This window comes from Poecilia reticulata, chromosome 3 (assembly GCF_904066995.2).
Source record: "Poecilia reticulata chromosome 3, P_reticulata-male-v2, whole genome shotgun sequence".
NCBI lineage: Eukaryota > Metazoa > Chordata > Actinopteri > Cyprinodontiformes > Poeciliidae > Poecilia > Poecilia reticulata.
Genome location: NC_088832.1, coordinates 15,282,566 through 15,301,239, shown reverse-complemented (window position 1 = coordinate 15,301,239; position 18,674 = coordinate 15,282,566). Strand labels below are relative to the sequence as shown.

Genomic DNA, 18,674 nt, shown 5'->3' with positions numbered 1-18,674 from the left:
CATCTAAAAGTTGTAGAAATCGGATCCTTTGAGATTACTGCCTAACGACATTTGAAACAAATTTTGTAGTATTCTTGGGGTCACTGTATTTGAAATGTCAAATAAAGTCCAACTTCTTGATTGACGTTTTGCGACTTTGCTTGTTTATTTCCAAGTCCTTTCTATGCCATCAATTTTGTGAAGTGCACCAGTCCCTCCTGCAGACAGAATATTTGCTGTGGGCGGTGACCACTGAATGGAAAAGCCAAAAGAGAAGAAGACCTGTACCTTCTACAGCATATCCCTCCAAGTGACATGGCACTGCCATATCTGTACTCGGTACTTCAGATACTGTTCTCAGGCTTGCTAGAGTCACCCCTTTCCCTCCAAATGTGGCTAAAAAAAATGTCATTTCACCAGAAGACATGTCTCCAAAATTGAACATCTACTTGCATATTGCAATCTGTAATCTGGCTTTTTATTTTGCTTTCAAAGGATTGATATTATGTGTTTTCCAGCCACATACTGTCATTTCAATATCACAATATACTAACTATGTTACCTCCAGTTGTTATAAAAAAAAGCTCTATATATCAAACATGACTTAAAAGAAGTTTTGACTTCGTAATTTGACGCCTTGAAATCATGCCCCTGTCTCTTTAAGAAGCTTCTACTCTTTCCAATAATGCTTCTCATTATGCCCTTAACTGCTGTGGACTGAGAAGTTATTCATATGATAAGCTCATATCAAGGTTCACCTGCAAGTCAGCTATTTTGAATAGTTTCCTCCCTCTCAGCCCCCTTAAAGTAATGGCTTCTTCCTTTCTGAGTGGATTTTCAGCCCGTGTTGGTACTGGACTAATCTTCACAAGGTCTTGGAGTTGATCTGAATATTTTGCACCAAAACATTTTCATATCTGAGATAACTAATACATTTGTTATACAAGTATGTGAGTTTGTTTAGCGTGTGCAGCGGCTGACTGAGTGGACATGTATGTGTGAATCTGACTGGATATTTCAACCCTAAACCAAGTTCATTTAATTTTTATTATTTATGTTTATTTTCATTTCAGCTTTCCCCTCTGGGGATCTTGTTCACGAATGAGGGAAGAAGGGAGCGGGAGATCGACAGGCGGATTGGGGCAGCGTCTGCCGTGAAGCGGGCGCTGTACCGGTCCGTCGTGGTGAAGAGAGAGCTGAGCCAAAAAGCGAAGCTCTCGATTTACCGGTCTATCTACGTTCCCACCCTCATCTATGGTCATGAGCTTTGGGTCATGACCGAAAGAACGAGATCACGGGTACAAGCGGCCGAAATGGGTTTCCTCCGCAGGGTGGCTGGGCTCTCCCTTAGAGATAGGGTGAGAAGCTCGGTCATCCGGGAGGGACTCAGAGTAGAGCCGCTGCTCCTCCACGTCGAGAGGAGCCAGTTGAGGTGGCTCGGGCATCTGGTAAGGATGCCTCCTGGACGCCTCCCTGGTGAGGTGTTCCGGGCACGTCCCACCGGGAGGAGGCCTCGGGGAAGACCCAGGACACGCTGGAGGGATTACGTCTCTCGGCTGGCCTGGGAACGCCTTGGGATTCCCCCGGAGGAGCTGGAAGAAGTGGCTGGGGAGAGGGAAGTCTGGGCCTCCCTTCTGAAGCTGCTGCCCCCGCGACCCGACCCCGGATAAGCGGAAGAAAATGGATGGATGGATGGATGGATTTTCATTTCAATGTGATGCATGATCCTTCTCTGTTGCTGTGAAAACAATAATTAACAAGCAGATGGCAGTGTTTCTGCATTTTGGAACACAAAGAAAGGGAAGAGCATTCTTGTAGACCAAGTTTTTATTAACTTTAAGATGATTTTTGGGGTTTTTTTAAAATAAAAGATTGGCTGAATCTAATAAAATAAAAATATTGACAGGAATTATGATTATTTTACAAAGTTGCAATCCTTATTCAGGAACAGTTGGCAAAGATAGGCCTCATGCTCTTTTCTTTGACAGAGGAAAGTCATGTATATTAATGACTCTTTTCTTTTAAACCTGACCGAATCTTTAAAAACAATACATGGATGATTCAATGCATAGTTACAGGTTGAAAACTTCCCCAAACAGCTGTTATTTTTGACCATTAAAACAACTCCACTGATTTATCCTTGTTCGTTATATCTTAAACATGTGGACATCAGTTTACTAAATCACATTGTTCTGTTGTGATACATCATGAAATACACGTCTTTGCTAGGGAAATACCCTGCTTCGTGGTGGGAACAGCACACAAGCAGAACAAGTTGCCACATTCCTGCACACACTGATCCTGCTGGTGGGCCTGTAACGTGTTTTGTAGAAACAAACACCTGTTTCTCCACTTGTCTTTCCTTTTTCCATTGCGCTATAAGGGTCATCTGAACCAGGAGCAGCTAAAAGATTAGTTTTATACTTTAATGCCAGTTATCTGGGGGATTTTCCAAGGCCCCCCACCCGCCCCCATACACACACACACACTAGCGTCTTTTGAGTCTTGTCTATGTGGAGCAAAATGGTTGGCTAGGATGGAGGCTGCACTCATGGGAGCGCATTCCAGAGCTTTTGCATCATGTGAATGTCAGCCTTCTCTGCCCCTTTTGACAAAGTTTAGCCCTGTTGTCAGCAGGGAAAACAAACAATCTTTTTTCTTGTTTTTGGTTTTTTTTTTTACTTGTAAAGGTGGTAAATTGAAAAAGAGATGCAAAGCATTTTAATAAGTGCAATTTATACAAACTGAGTTGTCAAATAAAAACTAATAGTTTCTGTGAAAGTGATAGTCATATGATAAGCACTGAAGTAGCAAATGCATGCCATTGCGACTTCACTGAAGGAGATGAAATGTTCATAAACTGTCAAAACTTCTATCTCCAAAAACTGATTGTTTATGGGAAATAAGAAAGATTTTCTGCCACTTCAGTTAAATGTTCGGTCACATTTTCATGCTTCATGGTTCTTCTGGTACTTGTAGTAGATATCCATCAAAGGATCTCCAGGAGATTAATAGAGTTGATTCATTAAAAATTGCCAGCCAACTTCAAATTCAGAGTTTTGAACTTCGAACAGAAGAGGGTGCTGTTTGCTCAAAAATACTCATGACATGTTTAACCAAAACCACAGTGACAGATAAACTTTTTTTCTTAGTGCCTAATCTATCAGAAATTTCTAATATGTTAATAAAATCAATTTACTTTATATCTACACTTGTTCAGCAAAGTTCAAAGATATTTTCATTTCGGCCATTAAGTCAAAATGTAGCTTTTACATTACACCAGTGCAAATATAGTTCTAATAAAACATACTTACTTTTTACTGTCTTACAGTTGTTTCACCCTGAAATTTATCTATAACAAAGCTAAACCAATACAGGTATCCGCCTGCACTCACCTGTGATTAAATACAAGGCGTGGCAGTTTTGATTGGCCTCACCAAAGCCTTAACCCGGTTGTTTTGTCTTCCTTCCAGTTCCACTGAAAGAAATCTTAAAAGACAGACATTTATGGGTGAGTGGTCATGGACAAAGCTGATCTTTTCCCATTGTTTGCGCACAAAAGTCCCCATCCTGGGGCAGAGAAAAGACTCTTTGGCATTTTCTGAGGTATTTTCCAGAAGTTTAAATGAGGTCACGTCAGGTGCTTTCAGCGTCTCCTGTTTTCATTTTAACGACGACCATCACCTGTGATCGCTCCAACGGTTTCCCGAAAGACCGATTATCGTCATCGTCACATGGCGTGCAAGCATGAAAGCAACATTTTTGAAAGATGACAACGTAATTATCTGGAAGGGTCAGCTGTTGAATTTCATAGGGTCTCACCCTCAGTCAGCTTGTCCCATTAACACACAGAAGGCAAATAGCAAAGAGGTGCAATTGATTAAGAACACAAGAATGGCTGTGACAAACATACAGCCCTTTCTTTTATTCTTTGGGGGGGGAAATACAATCTAATATAGATCTTTTAAATTGGAAACGTCTCACTATAGCACTGGACTTTTTTTTTTTTTAACGTTGAACTATATTAGAGAATGTTTAAGTATTAGAATTTTTCTTACACAATAGGCAAGCCAAGGCATCAGGGGAAGTGTAATTTACACGAGTGTGCGTGTGTTTTGTCTGGTAAGGTCCTCAAGGGTTTTTCCTGACGATGCATTTCATGCATAATTTACATTACACAAATACTTTCGGGGATTTACAACTAACACAATTTCCAGACTAATTTGTTCTGGGGGGGAAAAAGCAAGATCGCGTGGAAAAAAAAAACAAACAAACAAAACTGCTGTGTGAGAAAAGAAAATGGAGGTGGTCAGTTTGTTATCGCCCCTGTGTTTGTTCAAAAAAAAAAAAAGGGAACCATGCGCTGCAGTGGGTGTGTGTGTATAAGAGAGAGAGAGAGAGGGAAAGGGGAGAGGAGGGGTTAAAGACTGGGAGGTATAGATTGCAGACGGAGCGGTCCTGGGGTTGGCTGGATTGTGATAGCGACAGATGTCCAGAAAACTGCGAGAGGGGGCACTCCTCCGTAACAGCGCACTGCACCTCAGAGAGAAGGAGCGAGGGGCGGAATCTGCAGCTGTCACTCCAAAGGCTTACCTCCATTATCACATCCACCCGGAGCCTGGACAAGAAGCCCAACTGGTTCCCCAACAAAAGACACAGGTCAGTCACTGCAAAACTGGATTTTTTTTTTTTTAAATGTTGAGATAGAAAGAAAAGAAAAAAATAGGATAGAAAGAGAGAAAAATAAATAAAGATAGAAATAAAGAACGTTAAAAACTGAAGAAAGAAGGAGAAGAGAGTTAGAAAGGTATAGACACTATCTTTTTTCCCCTCAGTTTTCACCGTTACAATGAGCCTGTTAGTGTCTCTTCTTTCCAGCTGCGCTTTTTTTTTTTCTTCCTCAAACATGTTCAGGCGACCGCAAACCTTATAGAAATAGAGCAAACCTGAAATAAAAGTTGACACAATCGAGTTTATTATTAATGCTCCCGCATTTCCAGACCCTCGTGAACAAAAAAAAAAAAAAGGGGAAAAAAAAAGGGCAGAGCAGCTGAGGGAAGCGGCGGTGGGTGGGTTGGTGGGCTGGAGTGGTTGGGGGGATGGAGACCTCTCTGTTACAGCTTTTCAACCCTCATGTATTTCGTGGCGAGTGTGTATTTTAATTTCACTAGCTAGACCTGCTGTAGCCTATATATGGTGGTGTAGTATGTTTAAGCAGCGTCCACCCCCGTCACCCACTCCCCTTGCCAGATTATCTGCTTTTGTAAGTGGGAGCAGCTATACTGGTGAGGAGGGGGCCTCATCCTTTGTTACCGGCCGGCATGGACTGCCTGAGGCTCCATTTGTATTTTGCATGTGACTATTTCTCCAACATGAGCTGGGTCTACATTTTGAATTTAGTGTCCAAAATTATCCAAACACCAATTGGAATAATAATAATAAAAAAAGGTTGAAAAGACGTAAGATGAAATGATTACCCACCTAACTGCCTTGTTTAACATGGAATACACCCCAAAATGGCAGGACTTATAGTTCTGCCATTATGAACTATTATGCTTATCAAATGGTTTTCATTACGGTAAATATTTGATCAAGCTTATTCCAGTTTAGTAGCCTTAATTGTTTTATGACAGCACTATGGACAGTTCCCCATTTTTTTCCATCCCGTGCTGTGGCGGTTCCTGTCATTTTTGACATTGAGACACATTGAAACATAAGAAATGAAGCTATTAAAGATGACACACAGTTGCTGGTTTTGTGGTGTAAAATGGACCAATGGGCAACTCGGTTTGCTTTTGTCTAGTTCACATCCAGACTTGCTTGTTCAACATTTGCTGAAACACTATCCTTAACATAAAGTTGAACTTCCTGTTCTCTTTGGAGTTTTTGCTGCACTCTGTGGCAATCACTGCACTATACACTTCCCCTAGAGGAAACACCGTGTTGAGACATTAACTTAAAAAAAAAAAAAAAAAAAAAAAAACTTTTCCCATTTGCTTCAATTCACAAACAGGGATTCACTGGTCAGACAGAAGATACAGTTTTTCAAGATATGCCAGCATTTGAATGGTCACCAATTGCTAAATAGTTTCTACCTTGTTCATGGGAGGAAATAAATATTTGTGGATCTAGATCATAGATGTTCGACTCAGACTCACGGGCTTGTTTGGCACCAAGCCTCACCAGACATTCCTGAAAGATTGCAGAGCTGTCTGACCTCCCTTAGGTTCCCATACATTAACATTTGCTTTCAAGCCAGGCTCGTTTTGGCAGAGATCAGTTTCCTAATAAAACTTCTTGTTCTCTTCCAGACAAGACACTTCTCTATTGAAGTGGGAAAAAAAACCTTTATTTTTAAAGGAACCAAGTTTTCATTTTTGATGAAAAAGAGGAAATGTTACTTTTATTTGTTATTTCTTCATCATATTTTTGATGAATCGATATACTTTCATATTCTATTAGACAATTGTGATGTATCTCATGGGACGGAAGTTGCTGAATGTCATCTGGTTTCAACTTAAATTTACTTATAACTAGCGTGCTAAAATGCTGCTACACTTTATGAAAACCAAAGGAGAAAACACGTTGTCTTATTTCTTCTTTCAGGAGTCACCATGGGAGGCAAACTGAGCAAGAAGAAGAAAGGATATGACGTGAGCGACCCCAAAGACAAAAAAGACGAGTGTCCGACAAGTGGTGCTGGTGCAGAAGAGTCTGCTAAAGTGGAAGATGGAGCTCCACCCACAGGAGCTGAGGAGAGTGCTGGGAAAGATGGCGTGGTAGAGGAAACTGCAGTGTCAGCAGACGCCGCAGTAACAGAAGCTGCAGTGCCTCCAGAAGAACTGAAATCTGCCCCCACAGAGGAACAAGCTCCTGGAGCTGAAGAGGAGGCCGCTCCGGAGCAAAAACCAGAAGCAGCTCCAGCAAAAGATGAGCCAGCTGCCGTGGCAGTGGAAACGACCCCAGCTGTCGACAAACCAGTTGCAGCATCAGAGAACAAAGCACTTGATGGAGAGGAAGAGGGAGCATCTCCAGAGAAAGCATCGCCAGTGGCTGAAATAGTCCCAGAAGAGCCTAAATCTGCTCCACCAGAGGAAGTAGCAGCCACAGAGCAGAAAGTAACAGCAGTGGAAGTAACTCCAGTGGAAAAAGTAGAAGCTGTAGTTCAAGAGAAACAAGCTCCTGTAGAAGCACCAGCCAAAGAAGCACCTTTGGCAGAACAAGAGCCCGCTGCAGCCGCAGAGAAACTAGTTGCAGTCGAAACTGCTCCAGCAGTGGAAACAGAGAAGCCACCAGTGGCTGCGGAAGAATCTTCTCCATCTGAGGAACCCATGAAAGCCCAGGCCGAACCCGAAGAGCCCCCAGTGGAGGAGCCTACTGTTGCTCTAGGATCTGTGCCACAACCAGATGCTGCTCAGGTCAGCACAGAGGATCAACAGCCAGAGCCTGAACAAGAGACTGTGACTGAGCCAGAAGTGATTGAGTTGGAAAGAGTTTCTGCTGCTGCAGTGCCTGAACCTGAACCAGAGGCCGAGCCAGTGGCAGAGTTAGTCTCCCAAACAGAGCCCAAGCAAGACACACTTCAAACTACAGAGGCAGAGTCTACAAAAGCACCAACAACAGAACCTGAGCAAGACGAAGAGAAGAAACAGTTAGAAGAACCTGAATCCCAACCAGCTTTGGCAGCACCTGACGCCTTTGAACTTGAGACTGTTGAAGCAGAATCATCTGAGACTTTGGAGGCTGTGGTAGAGAATGCCTCTGCAGAAAATCATCATGCAGAAGAAGAATCCGTTTCAGCAGAAGCCCTGGGCTCTAATGATGCAAGTGAGTCACAAGCTGCAGAACCTGTACCTGAGATTGTCATCTCACAGTCTGCCTCTGCTAACAACATGACTGTGGAATCTGATAAGAGAGCTGAGGCATCCTTGGAAGAGGTGCCTGGCCCGGAGCCTGAGAAGGAAGGCAAGATGGAAAACGGAGATTTAGGAAGCCCTTCCTCCACGGAGAACGGTGTAGATCCAGTTGTAGAGGTGAACGGGGAGTGTGCCGATAATACTAATGCCGTGGCCACGCGTGCAGAAGAATTTGTGAATGGAAACGAAAAGTCAGAGGAGAGGCCTTTCAAGGAGCAGCGCGATTTTGAACTGAAAAAGGACGTGAACCTGTGTGGGGATGTCCAGGAAGTTCCTGACACAGTCTCAGACATGGTGGAGGGTCTCAGCACTGAGGTCACCCAGGCGGTCTAAATTGATGCCTCCTTGTTTCGGCGCTCTGAGTCAGTTCAATCACTCGATGGTGAGAGAAAACCACCAAGGAATCACAGACAGCTACGCTTTCTGAAATGCTTTAACCACTGCACTGTCTTTAATGGTAACTCAGGGAAAAAAAAAAAAGCTTTTTTTTTTTTTCCTCTTGGGTCACCAAAAATGTAATGCAACCACTTTATAGAGAGTGACGAACATGTTGCAATGGAGATGGAAGTGCAACGAAGAGATTCGAGTCGGTGTTTTTGGTGCACAGACAGTGGAGCTGGACAGCATGGCAAAAAAACACACTCACATTAAATATGGTATTAATGAATGAATGAATGAATACATTTGTGTTTGAGGCAAATAAATACTGCAATTGGAAAAATTGGTAATTTTTCCAATTACCTTGTCTGGGTAATTGGGGGAGGGGGGGAAAACATTCATTAGTAGCATATTCTTGAACTTAGACTTTCATATAACCTTTCTATTGCTATATGAAACAACATGACGTAAATGTTTTGGCCTTTTATAATAATTGTACTTGTAAGGACTGTTAATTTTGAAATGATTGTTCGGAACAGAAAATAAAAAGATTGATTGTTGTAGTCCACAGTGATCTCCATATTTTTTATTTCATGATTTCTTACGTCAACAAGAAGAAGGTTTGATAGACCAAATCAAAAAAGATTTACAATTTAGAATTTGACATGTTTCAAGTCATCCAAATAGTGACATTAACACCACATGTTCTTGGAATTGTTTTTCTGACCACCCAAATGACAATAGTGTATTTATTGTTTATTTTATATATTAATTTCTCAACATCAGAAGTTTGAGGTCTAGATCAGAATTTTCTTTAGTTTTATTTTCTGTTTTTGGATTACTTCAGGCTGTTGAACAGCAATGAGCTCAGTGTTTTTCCTTGGCCTCTGAAAGCAGAGCAGCAGCAATGTCTAGGATGATGGCTCTCGTAATTTCAAACAACATGTTGACATTTGCTGTCACTGTGGCTCATAAATGCCTTAATGGATTAGAGTTAAGGTGATTATTCATGTCTACACCGACTGTCAGACCTCTGCACGGGAGAGAGTTCTGCAACCTGCATGTCAAAAATGAACAAGCGAAAAGATGCGAACATGCTGAGCAGAGTGTTTGGATTTTCAGAAGCAAAACCAGTTTTTTTTTGTCACATCGCCGTTCCTCATAGCTGAAGCACACAATACTAACACTTCACAGATCCATACTGGGGAAGGGGAACTCAAGGAGGGGGGAGGGGCTGGAATGCATGCAGGAGGCAGAGAAAAGAATGAAGAGGCTGGGATGGGGAGGGGCTTTAGGGGATCAAAGGCTTTGATGTAGCATGGAGTTTAAAAAAAAAAGGTCACTTTTTACACAGTTTCACATGCTGAATTAAGAGCATGCGTTCGGACGTAACGAGGTCCAATATATTGTCGTGCCTTGCCCCTACAAATGATCTCAACTGAAACATGTTTTGGTACAGTAACTTCCTTCTGTGACCTAAACTTCCTGCGTGGTGTGTAAATTTGATTGATTTGGATTTTATAACTAACCATTTAACACTAACTCTGAATCTATTTAATCTTCACCATTGTATTTAGCCCGTTGGCTGATATGTAATATTTGACTAAAATGTTTTGTTTGAATATTACTGATCTCCCCTGTATTATGCGCTTTGTTTTGTGATAAGACATGCTCAACTATTTTTTTTCTTCTTATCCACAGTATGTTAAACCTTTACAGAATAATCTATTGAAATAACAACTACAGATCAGTTCTACAGTGAGTTCGAGCATAACAAATAGTATCGTAACCCAACCTTGAAAGTCCCACTGAACCATAAAGTGAGCACATCAAATTTATCAGCATCAAATCAAGACTGTGCTGAGTCTATTTGGTCATTCTCAGAATTTGTGTTAATTTAACTCTTACAGTTATTTCAACAGGAAACTGAGTCATTTCAACACTTGAAATAGTTAGAATTACACTCAATCTCTTGTTGAAACAACTCCGAAAGAAATTAAATTAATACCAATTCTGAAAAGAACCAAACCGACTCGGCACAGTGTTGATTTTACTCTGCCAAAGAGATCTGATAGTGATGATACAAATGTCCCATAAGCAGCTCCATAATGGGTCGATCCGCATACCACCAGCTCTCTCCGCTTTCATAGAGAAATATGCGGCACTGCATACTTATGACAGGAATGCTGTGGAGAGAGTCTGGGGCCAGAGACGCTCAACTTCCCGGGAAGTTTTCTGTTTTGCTTTTGAAAAGACTTTATTGTGAGTTTCACTGAGAGTATCCTGCTTTTGAAATTATTAAAACTGAAATCAGTTACTTTTCATGAACTAAAAGGACGTACATCGATTCTTTGAGGATTTTTTTTGAGATACATTCTGTTGTCAAGTAATTGCTGCAGATCATAACACTAAAACATATTGATTATATCAGTTTTTTGTTCTTTATAGGAAAAGGGAGGGACAGCTTAGTTTTAAAAGCTGTTTAAAGTTTCCTTTAGTAAAACATTTAATATAGAAAAAAACAAAAATGAAAATTCTTAAGCAAAACAAAACACCCATCGAAAATCTATATAAAATTCTAATATGCTTATTCTACCATCTTTTGTTTTAGAAATAAATAGATTTCTGATTACTGAAGACATATAATTTCAACACTTCTTAGTTCACTTGGCTTCGTTTTCTTTAGATATAGTGTGTGTGTGTGTGTGTGTGTGTGTGTGTGTGTGTGTGTGTGTGTGCGTGTGTGTAGGAGAACAGAGTCCTTGTCCTTTGGTTCCTGATTTACACACTGCCTTAAAGTTGCATGTTTGTGAAAGGCCAGCTGCACTGCCTGGTTACCCTGACACTATGTGCTCTATACGCACGCTCCTGCACAACGCTCAGACTGTGTTTCAGCCTCTTTCTCCCTGTGAGAGGACTAGCCTGAAGGCTTTGGTTATCCCCAACTGATACTTTTGAGAAGCAAAGGGGAAAAGAAAATGTGAAATAAATCCAAACTTTGCGTGTGTGTGGTCGAATCTTGAAGGCATGGAACTATCGATTCAGGTTGTTTTTGTCGATAAAAGCGAGGGTTGGAGTTCACTGATCAATTCTCAACTTTTGCTGTGCAAACACGAAGGCAGAAAACTCTATTTTGTAAAAACTATTTGCCTGATCTTTAGTTCCAATAGGTTCTCATCATAAACAACTTATTCACTCCTTCCTCTTTAACATGGCTTTAACCAGTAGCCAATGCAGTTAGTCATGAGAAGCAGTACCTTACATTGTGAAGCATATTGCTAGTCTGCCTTCTCCCACATGTATTAACACGATTTCAAATAATGCCAGCTCTCCCTCTTTAGTTTTAACAACATTTTCTCATACCAGAGTTACACATCAATGTCCTTACGGACCTTGCAATGTGATCTAGTGAACAGCCAGACTGGAACAAGACCGGGGCATCCTCAAACTGTTACCAGAAAGCTGGGAGCAGGAAATTGTTGAAAATGTCTGGGTCTGCTGAAGGATTTAGAGCTCTTGGATGCAGCTGCTCTGCCTTTAAGGCCCATTCAATAAAAAAAAAGAAAAAAAAAGGTTTTGACAAGCTGTTTGAGTTTATCTTAAGACCACATGAAGTCTGAAGGCCTGTACTGACACAGAAATTTTGCGTGTTTCTTGCTGTTGTTCTCAGTCACTTCCACTTTGTTATAATACCACCAGAAATTGACTCTTGAGCACCACAGGGCACTGTACTCTCTCTCACTATTTCTTTTCATTCGGTTCATCACCGACTTCCAGCACAAGTCAGAGTCCTGTCACCTGCAGAAATACTCAGATGACTGTGGAGTCAACAGCTCTTTGAAAAATCACAAATGAGTTGCAAATTTTAACTTCTCTTTGGGATTAATCAAGTATTTTTAAATTCAATGTCATTCATTTAAATGAAATGTTCCTGCTTGAAAAAATATGTAAAACTGCATATTGTAAAGACAAGTAACGATACGCATGTTCCAACGTGATGTGTGCAGCTTTAGGATATAATAAGAGTCAGGCAGCTAAATTATAGCACATTATCACTCGTTACTGAAACAGCAGAGTGGCAGAGCAGAGCACAAGCAAGGCATCGCCAAAAACAAATAACTCTCTGTACATTTTTTGTTTTTTTGGACTCTTTCCGTTCCTAGACAAAAAACACATAGACAAATGTGGCATTTGTTATTGTGGCTGCAGGAAGTTCCTCTTCTTCCTTCTCTGTAAAACATTCAGGAGATGCACTAAGTGATGCACTAAGATCTGCAAAAAATAAATTCATTTCCTGTGCTGACCGAAGCAAAAAGAGAGATTTCTGTTTAAATCTTTCTATTTTTTTTTCTTTATGTCTGTTTTTACACACATTAAGGCTTTAATGTTTCCACTAATTTGTAAATTAGACTATTTATCTCTACTTGTGGCAATAGTAGAGCCCTGGATGCATTGATGTGGGCATGTGTGCTAAAGCAGTCATTGTATCAGGGAGAGCAGAACAATATTAGAAAGAGCCTGGTGGTGGTCAGGATCAATATTGATCCGCTGAGCTGGTCTAATGGATGCTGATTCCTTCTTGTCTGTCCAGAGATCCCATCACCTTTAGCTCCTTACACATGCACACTTTGTCTCTCAAACACACACGCTCTCTCTCTCTCACACACACACACATACACGCACACACACACAAAGACACTTGTGTCCAAATTCTGCTGAAGCTGCGACTGCTGAAGAGAGTGAGCACTTAAAGCGGCCCATTTTCTGCATCCATGAATGTGTGCTTGAGAGACAGGGATGAAACTGCACTCTGTGGAAGCAGAGTGTAGCGCTAATAAATTACTCACTAAATTTGATTTTAAAAATTTAGAAAAAGAGAGAAACACCCAAAACACCCTGGACCGCTGCTTATATCAGTACAGACTTAGTTCTGGGGTTAGCAGAGACGTTTGTTTTTCAGGAGCCCTGCTCTGGTGCTGAGATCACAAAACAAAGCAAGTATCAATGTGGTGGTTATCTCACCTTTCACTTTGGCTCAACCCCTGCTGAGATTGTCAGAGTTCAGTGTTGTATCAGCAACCTTTCGGTGTTGCAGTGTACGCAGAGCACGGCTCCAAAATGAAAGCTGAGATGGCATCCATCTGCTGGGCCCATCCTTTGGTTAGAGTGGATAATATCTTCATTTCCAACCCAGCCTTTCAATGCAGCTCTAAACCCGTGGGAGGACAATATGCTGTTCAAAGCACTTCTATTATGAATTTTGTTTGCTACTTTATTCTTTAGAGACCCTGCCAATTTAAGATATTACTTTTATAACTCCCTGGCATTTCTCATATCTCGGAGTAGCTGTATGGTTGTACGAAGAGAGTCGTTTGAACCTGGAAATCATGAGTGAGAAGGGAAACGGAAAGCTATATTGCATCCAGGAAGTATTTATAGGACTTCCATTTTCCCATATTTTGTTATGTTACAGGCTTATTCCAATTTGTACTAAATTCATCTCTTTCCTCAAAAAATGCCAGTAGCCCATTATCCCAAAGTGGAAAAAAGTTTTGAGTATTTTGCAAATTTATTTAAAAAGAGAAAAACAAGAAATCACTTTTATATAAGTATTTACAGCCTTTGCTTAATATGTTGTTGAGTGCTTCTACTCATTAGAAGCACTCAAAGCACTTCACACTAGAAACACATGAGCATAGTTTGAGTCACACGTATAAGCATGTTCATACTCTCATATCCAGATTAAAAGACAACTCAGGGTGTTATCAATGCTGTAATTGAAACTAGTGTGCGAGTATATTTCTGAAATCAGGTAGTTGTCTCATTCACAAACCCAATTGGACTCCTACTCTTATCACCCCATCTTTAAGCTGGGTTGACAAATAAGCAGCCATTGTTTTGACCAGACAGACAGGAATTAAAAATCAGTTTGGATTTGGAGAGGACTTTACTTGACAATTACAGCTTCTATAAGCACACCTCTAAGCCACAGAGGACAATGTTCAAAAGTCTTTTCAAAAGTCTCGCAGAAACAGAAATAGTTTATACACAAAAAAATGTATCGCTGATCAAGCGTCGTTCTGATGAAGCTTCTTGAAGAAATTTGAGGTTCATTCATACATAATCAACTTTCACTTAGTTCTCACTCAGCACTGCGGGCTGAGGGAAGTCATTGACTGCCTGATAAACCAATCATAGACGGACCTTGAGTGGCATTAGAGCTCCGGCTCTCTGGACAGCAAATGAAAATTCATTATACCGAAAAACTATTGCTTTTGACTTAAACCATCACCTAACTGGGACTGCTTTCACATTCACAAGTTTCTAGGCCATCTATCCACTGAATAGATGGGGCTGGAAATTCAGTGCTTAACACAATAACAATCAATATCTAAAATTATAAGGTGTGGGTCAGAGTTCACCAGTCTTATGATCATGTTTAATATGTACAACTGGTAGGGACTAATCTACTCTGAACATTTTGAAAATGTGCAGAAGTCCTTAGGTCATCGTTAATATGTGCAGAAAGTCGTTCACATGTCCAATACATTTAGTATAGCATAAATCTGAAATACTTTAAATGCACAGCATCTATGGCAATATGTTCACTAATCATGTTTTAAATGGTCAAAGTGTCTGGCCTTTATTGGCTTCACCTGCTCTGTGACCGTTACTGTATGTGTCAGCAATGTTTAACCTTCTGTTTCATTGTTTTATGTTGATTTTGTGATTACAGTCTTATTTATATATGTCATGTCTTCAGCTCAACCTGCTAGGCAGAAGGAAAGTAGCTTTGGGCTGCAATCTGGCATACTTGAAAATACTGTGCATGCACTCTCCCTCTTTTAAATAAGTAAAGCTGAATCTGAAAAAAAGAGGGAAAAAAACCCAGATAATCTGAGATGTTTATGTACTCTACAATGTTTTGTCCCTTTAAAGATACAGTTCCTGAATGCAACAAACTAAACTTTTATTGCATTTTATGACAAATACATTGTAGCTTAAAATAACTATTAAGCAATAAAAACCTCTTAACAAAAGTTAAGTTCTCCATTCAGCAGTGAACTCAAAATATCATAATGGATAACTAGAGAGACTTTTCCTAACCTCAAAGGCAAAACAATGTCTGTTTTAATGACAAAACAAAGATCGAGTTCATTACTGAAATCTGACTTGAAGACATCCATGTTTTCAGCGTTAATTGAAAAATTAAATAATCATTAAAAGAGTGAAGAGTTTCTGGTTAAGAATGTTTGTGTCTTACAATAAAGATGAAAACGTATCTGTGTGCTGTCAACCTGAGCCCTCCAAAGTGTGCACAATAGATAAAAAGGTTAAATAAAAAAGAAAACACATTTCCTACTGTGATTCTGGCATTGGAGTTTGTCGTTTCACAGTGGAAAGGGAAATCTAATAATGCAGACAGAAAGCACTTTACGGCGTTCTACTTAAAACACCACATTCTAATGTAATTTCTGTGCAGCTGAGATAAAATTCCCATATTAAATTGATTCAGTGCCAGGCACTATGGCCGCCGAGGAATGTCCGCCGGGAACAGACGACCTTCACTTTGCCTTTGGTTACAAACAAAACTAAATCAAAGCCTCTTCTTGTTTAGTGCGGCCCCTCCACACTTTGCTCCTGGTGAATTATTTATATGTGAAATGAAATGACCTCTGGCACGTTAAAACCAGTAGAGATTGGGCAAGGACGAAACGGACTGAGTGACAGGCAGGGGGGGGGTAGGCGGACAGAAGGTTGCAGGGAAAACAAATAGTTTAAATCTGTTTTTGCACACCCTGTAGAGCAGAACTACAGCCGGCTGAGAGGAAAGAGGAAGAAAGATATAGAAAAAGTGATAGCTCAGCTTTCACCAGAAACCTGCAGGGGTTTCAGATGTTTGAAGCATTTCTCTCTACATTTGTTTCTGTTTGTGCTGCGCAGAAAAGGTGAAAGGTGACGGAAGTCGAGTGGTTTTTTCTTACACCAGCTTTCTTACACCTATTGATTTTGAAATTTGCCTTACTTTGCTGTTTTAGTTTTGTTTTTTCTAAGTCACACTTTGTAAAAAATCTTAGGAATAAAATGTAAGCTGGATCGTGCAAGCAGGCCGGAGACCTAAAGGCTTAGCAGTTTGCAGCCATTGAACATTTCCAATGCCTGCCAACCTTTTAAACAACTTCTTGTTAGAGTAAGCTCTCATGCTCTGATTTATTTTGCTGAAACTGAAAGACAGCTTTACAGGCAGCGGGACACTCTTATCGATCTTATGTCAGTGCTTCGAAATTGTTTCAGTGTTGACCAATATAGGTCAGTCAGAATGACAACAAATCAACAAATATTCCCAAAAACCACCTTTAAGTAAAACAATTTACATCCCTTGAATATTTCCAGATTTTAAAGAGCTACATAAAGAGTTTGCCAAGCAGCAACTTAAAACCAAACTTAATGTCAGTTAATCCATAAAAGGATGGAAAACAGAAGGAAGTGAGCAGCGCATGACAATATTCTAACAAAAATAGAGTGGCTCCAATATGACAGCTTGAAATGATACTTTTTTCTTTAATCCCAGTTTACACCTTGGGTCACACACACACACACGCAACCGTGTACCATTTATATAGTGAAAAATGTCTGTGTCGTGCTTCATTTACATTGCTTGATTATACAACTGAATCTAATAGAGAATGAAAGGGTATCTTTGGAAGGTAGACGCTAAAACTCCTGATTTGAGGAGCTAATTGGACTTAGCAGCTCAACGCATTTTTCACCTGCAGTGAAGATACGCTGACAGCAGCGAGCAGAGGATCTCCTCTTACGTTCCTTCTGCATGTTTACAAAATGATGCTCACACAGTGGCACAGAAGCCTTTTATCATACTGTGTGAGAAGAGTCCAGACAGACAGACGGACGAACATGCCAGAAGACTGGTAGAAGCAAATTATGACAACCAACGTTGTCATAATGTGGGTTTGTGTGTAGAATTAACTGAATACAATTTGGAGTAAGGTTGTAACACGACAAAATGTTGAAAAAGCAAAGCGCTGTGAATGCTTTCTGGATGCACTGTATGATCTTTGTGTTCACTTGATCTAACTTCGCCAGCATGAGCTTAAGGAACACTGAAGCAGTGTGACCGATCATCCTCCAGACCGGCAACAAAGAAGAGAAAACAGAGATTGAAATCTATTCAGAATAATGACAGGCAGTATTGGTTCTTGCATGAATGGGGTCATGGGCGAGTTCTTCCTTCTATCCTCAAACCCCATCACTATCTCTTCTACGTACGAACACAACAAGCAGCCACCCTGACAAAGCTTATTAAAAAAAAAAAAAAAAACATTTTTATGTAGCTTATTTTTATTTTTAACTTAAAAAAAAAAGTATATATACACATATATATATATATATATATATATATATATATATATATATATAAAAATAATATGTTGCGTTAATCCTGTTGAGATTTGACAAATCTGTGTGTTAGACATAAGATAGATTTTTTTTCTTTTTGGCTTCACAGTGCTCAATTGTAGTTCTGTTCAAAATAAATAATAATAATAATAATAATAATAATAATAATAATAATAATAATAATAATAATAATAATAATAATAATAATAAATCTTAAACATCAAAGTGAATCTAATTTTTTTTATAGAACTAATAATTACTTTTGGAAATAAGTGCCCATAAAAGGAGAATAAAAAACACAGGAAAAGCGACCCTGGTGAAGTCCCATTGTATTAGAGAAACAAGGACAGATTCAAATGAAAGGCCTAAGGTCCCTTTTAGGTCGCCTAACTCTTGCATGCTATATTTAATCCTTTCTTAACTTTCTCATAGATTTATCTCAACACACACATATATAAATATAACCCAGAATGCCCTGTGCATGCACCCCCATAACGCCCCAGGCCTAATGCTTTGCCATATGTCCACCATGGAGGATCTGGCAGCTCCGCTCTGCTTTGTTCTGAACACACACACACACACACACACACACACACACACACACACACACACACACACGCACACACACACACGCACACACACACGCACACACACACACACACGATACACACCTCCTTTAATATGTGAGGCTTGCCCCTCAGTATTACTACAGTTATAAAACATCCAAAACATTTTAAAAGATCGCAATATCACTGTTTTCTCCAAATTGGTTTAGGTTTTGATTTAAAATAATCTAATGATCTAAAGTCAATATAGCAGTTCAAAGTGTCACAGAAACTCTGGCAACAACAAGTCACTAATTAACTTTTCCCTAGCGGGTTGGAAGGCCTGTTTTATACAAAACAGCCATGAACATTTTAGTACAGAACAGAAATGTAAATATTAGATTTTTATGCCCCATCCCATCAAACATGAGCTAACTTG

General features: G+C 40.0%; 1 protein-coding gene across 1 annotated transcript; it reads left to right on the top strand.

The window, feature by feature from the left end:
- Positions 1–4,270: 4,270 nt before the first annotated feature.
- On the top strand, positions 4,271–8,841 carry LOC103462368 (uncharacterized). Its single transcript, XM_008405101.3, has 2 exons — positions 4,271–4,638; positions 6,586–8,841. The coding sequence occupies exon 2, from the start codon at positions 6,594–6,596 to the stop codon at positions 8,226–8,228; it is 1,635 nt and encodes a 544-aa protein (XP_008403323.1). The 5' UTR covers positions 4,271–4,638; positions 6,586–6,593; the 3' UTR covers positions 8,229–8,841.
- The last annotated feature ends 9,833 nt before the right edge of the window (positions 8,842–18,674 follow it).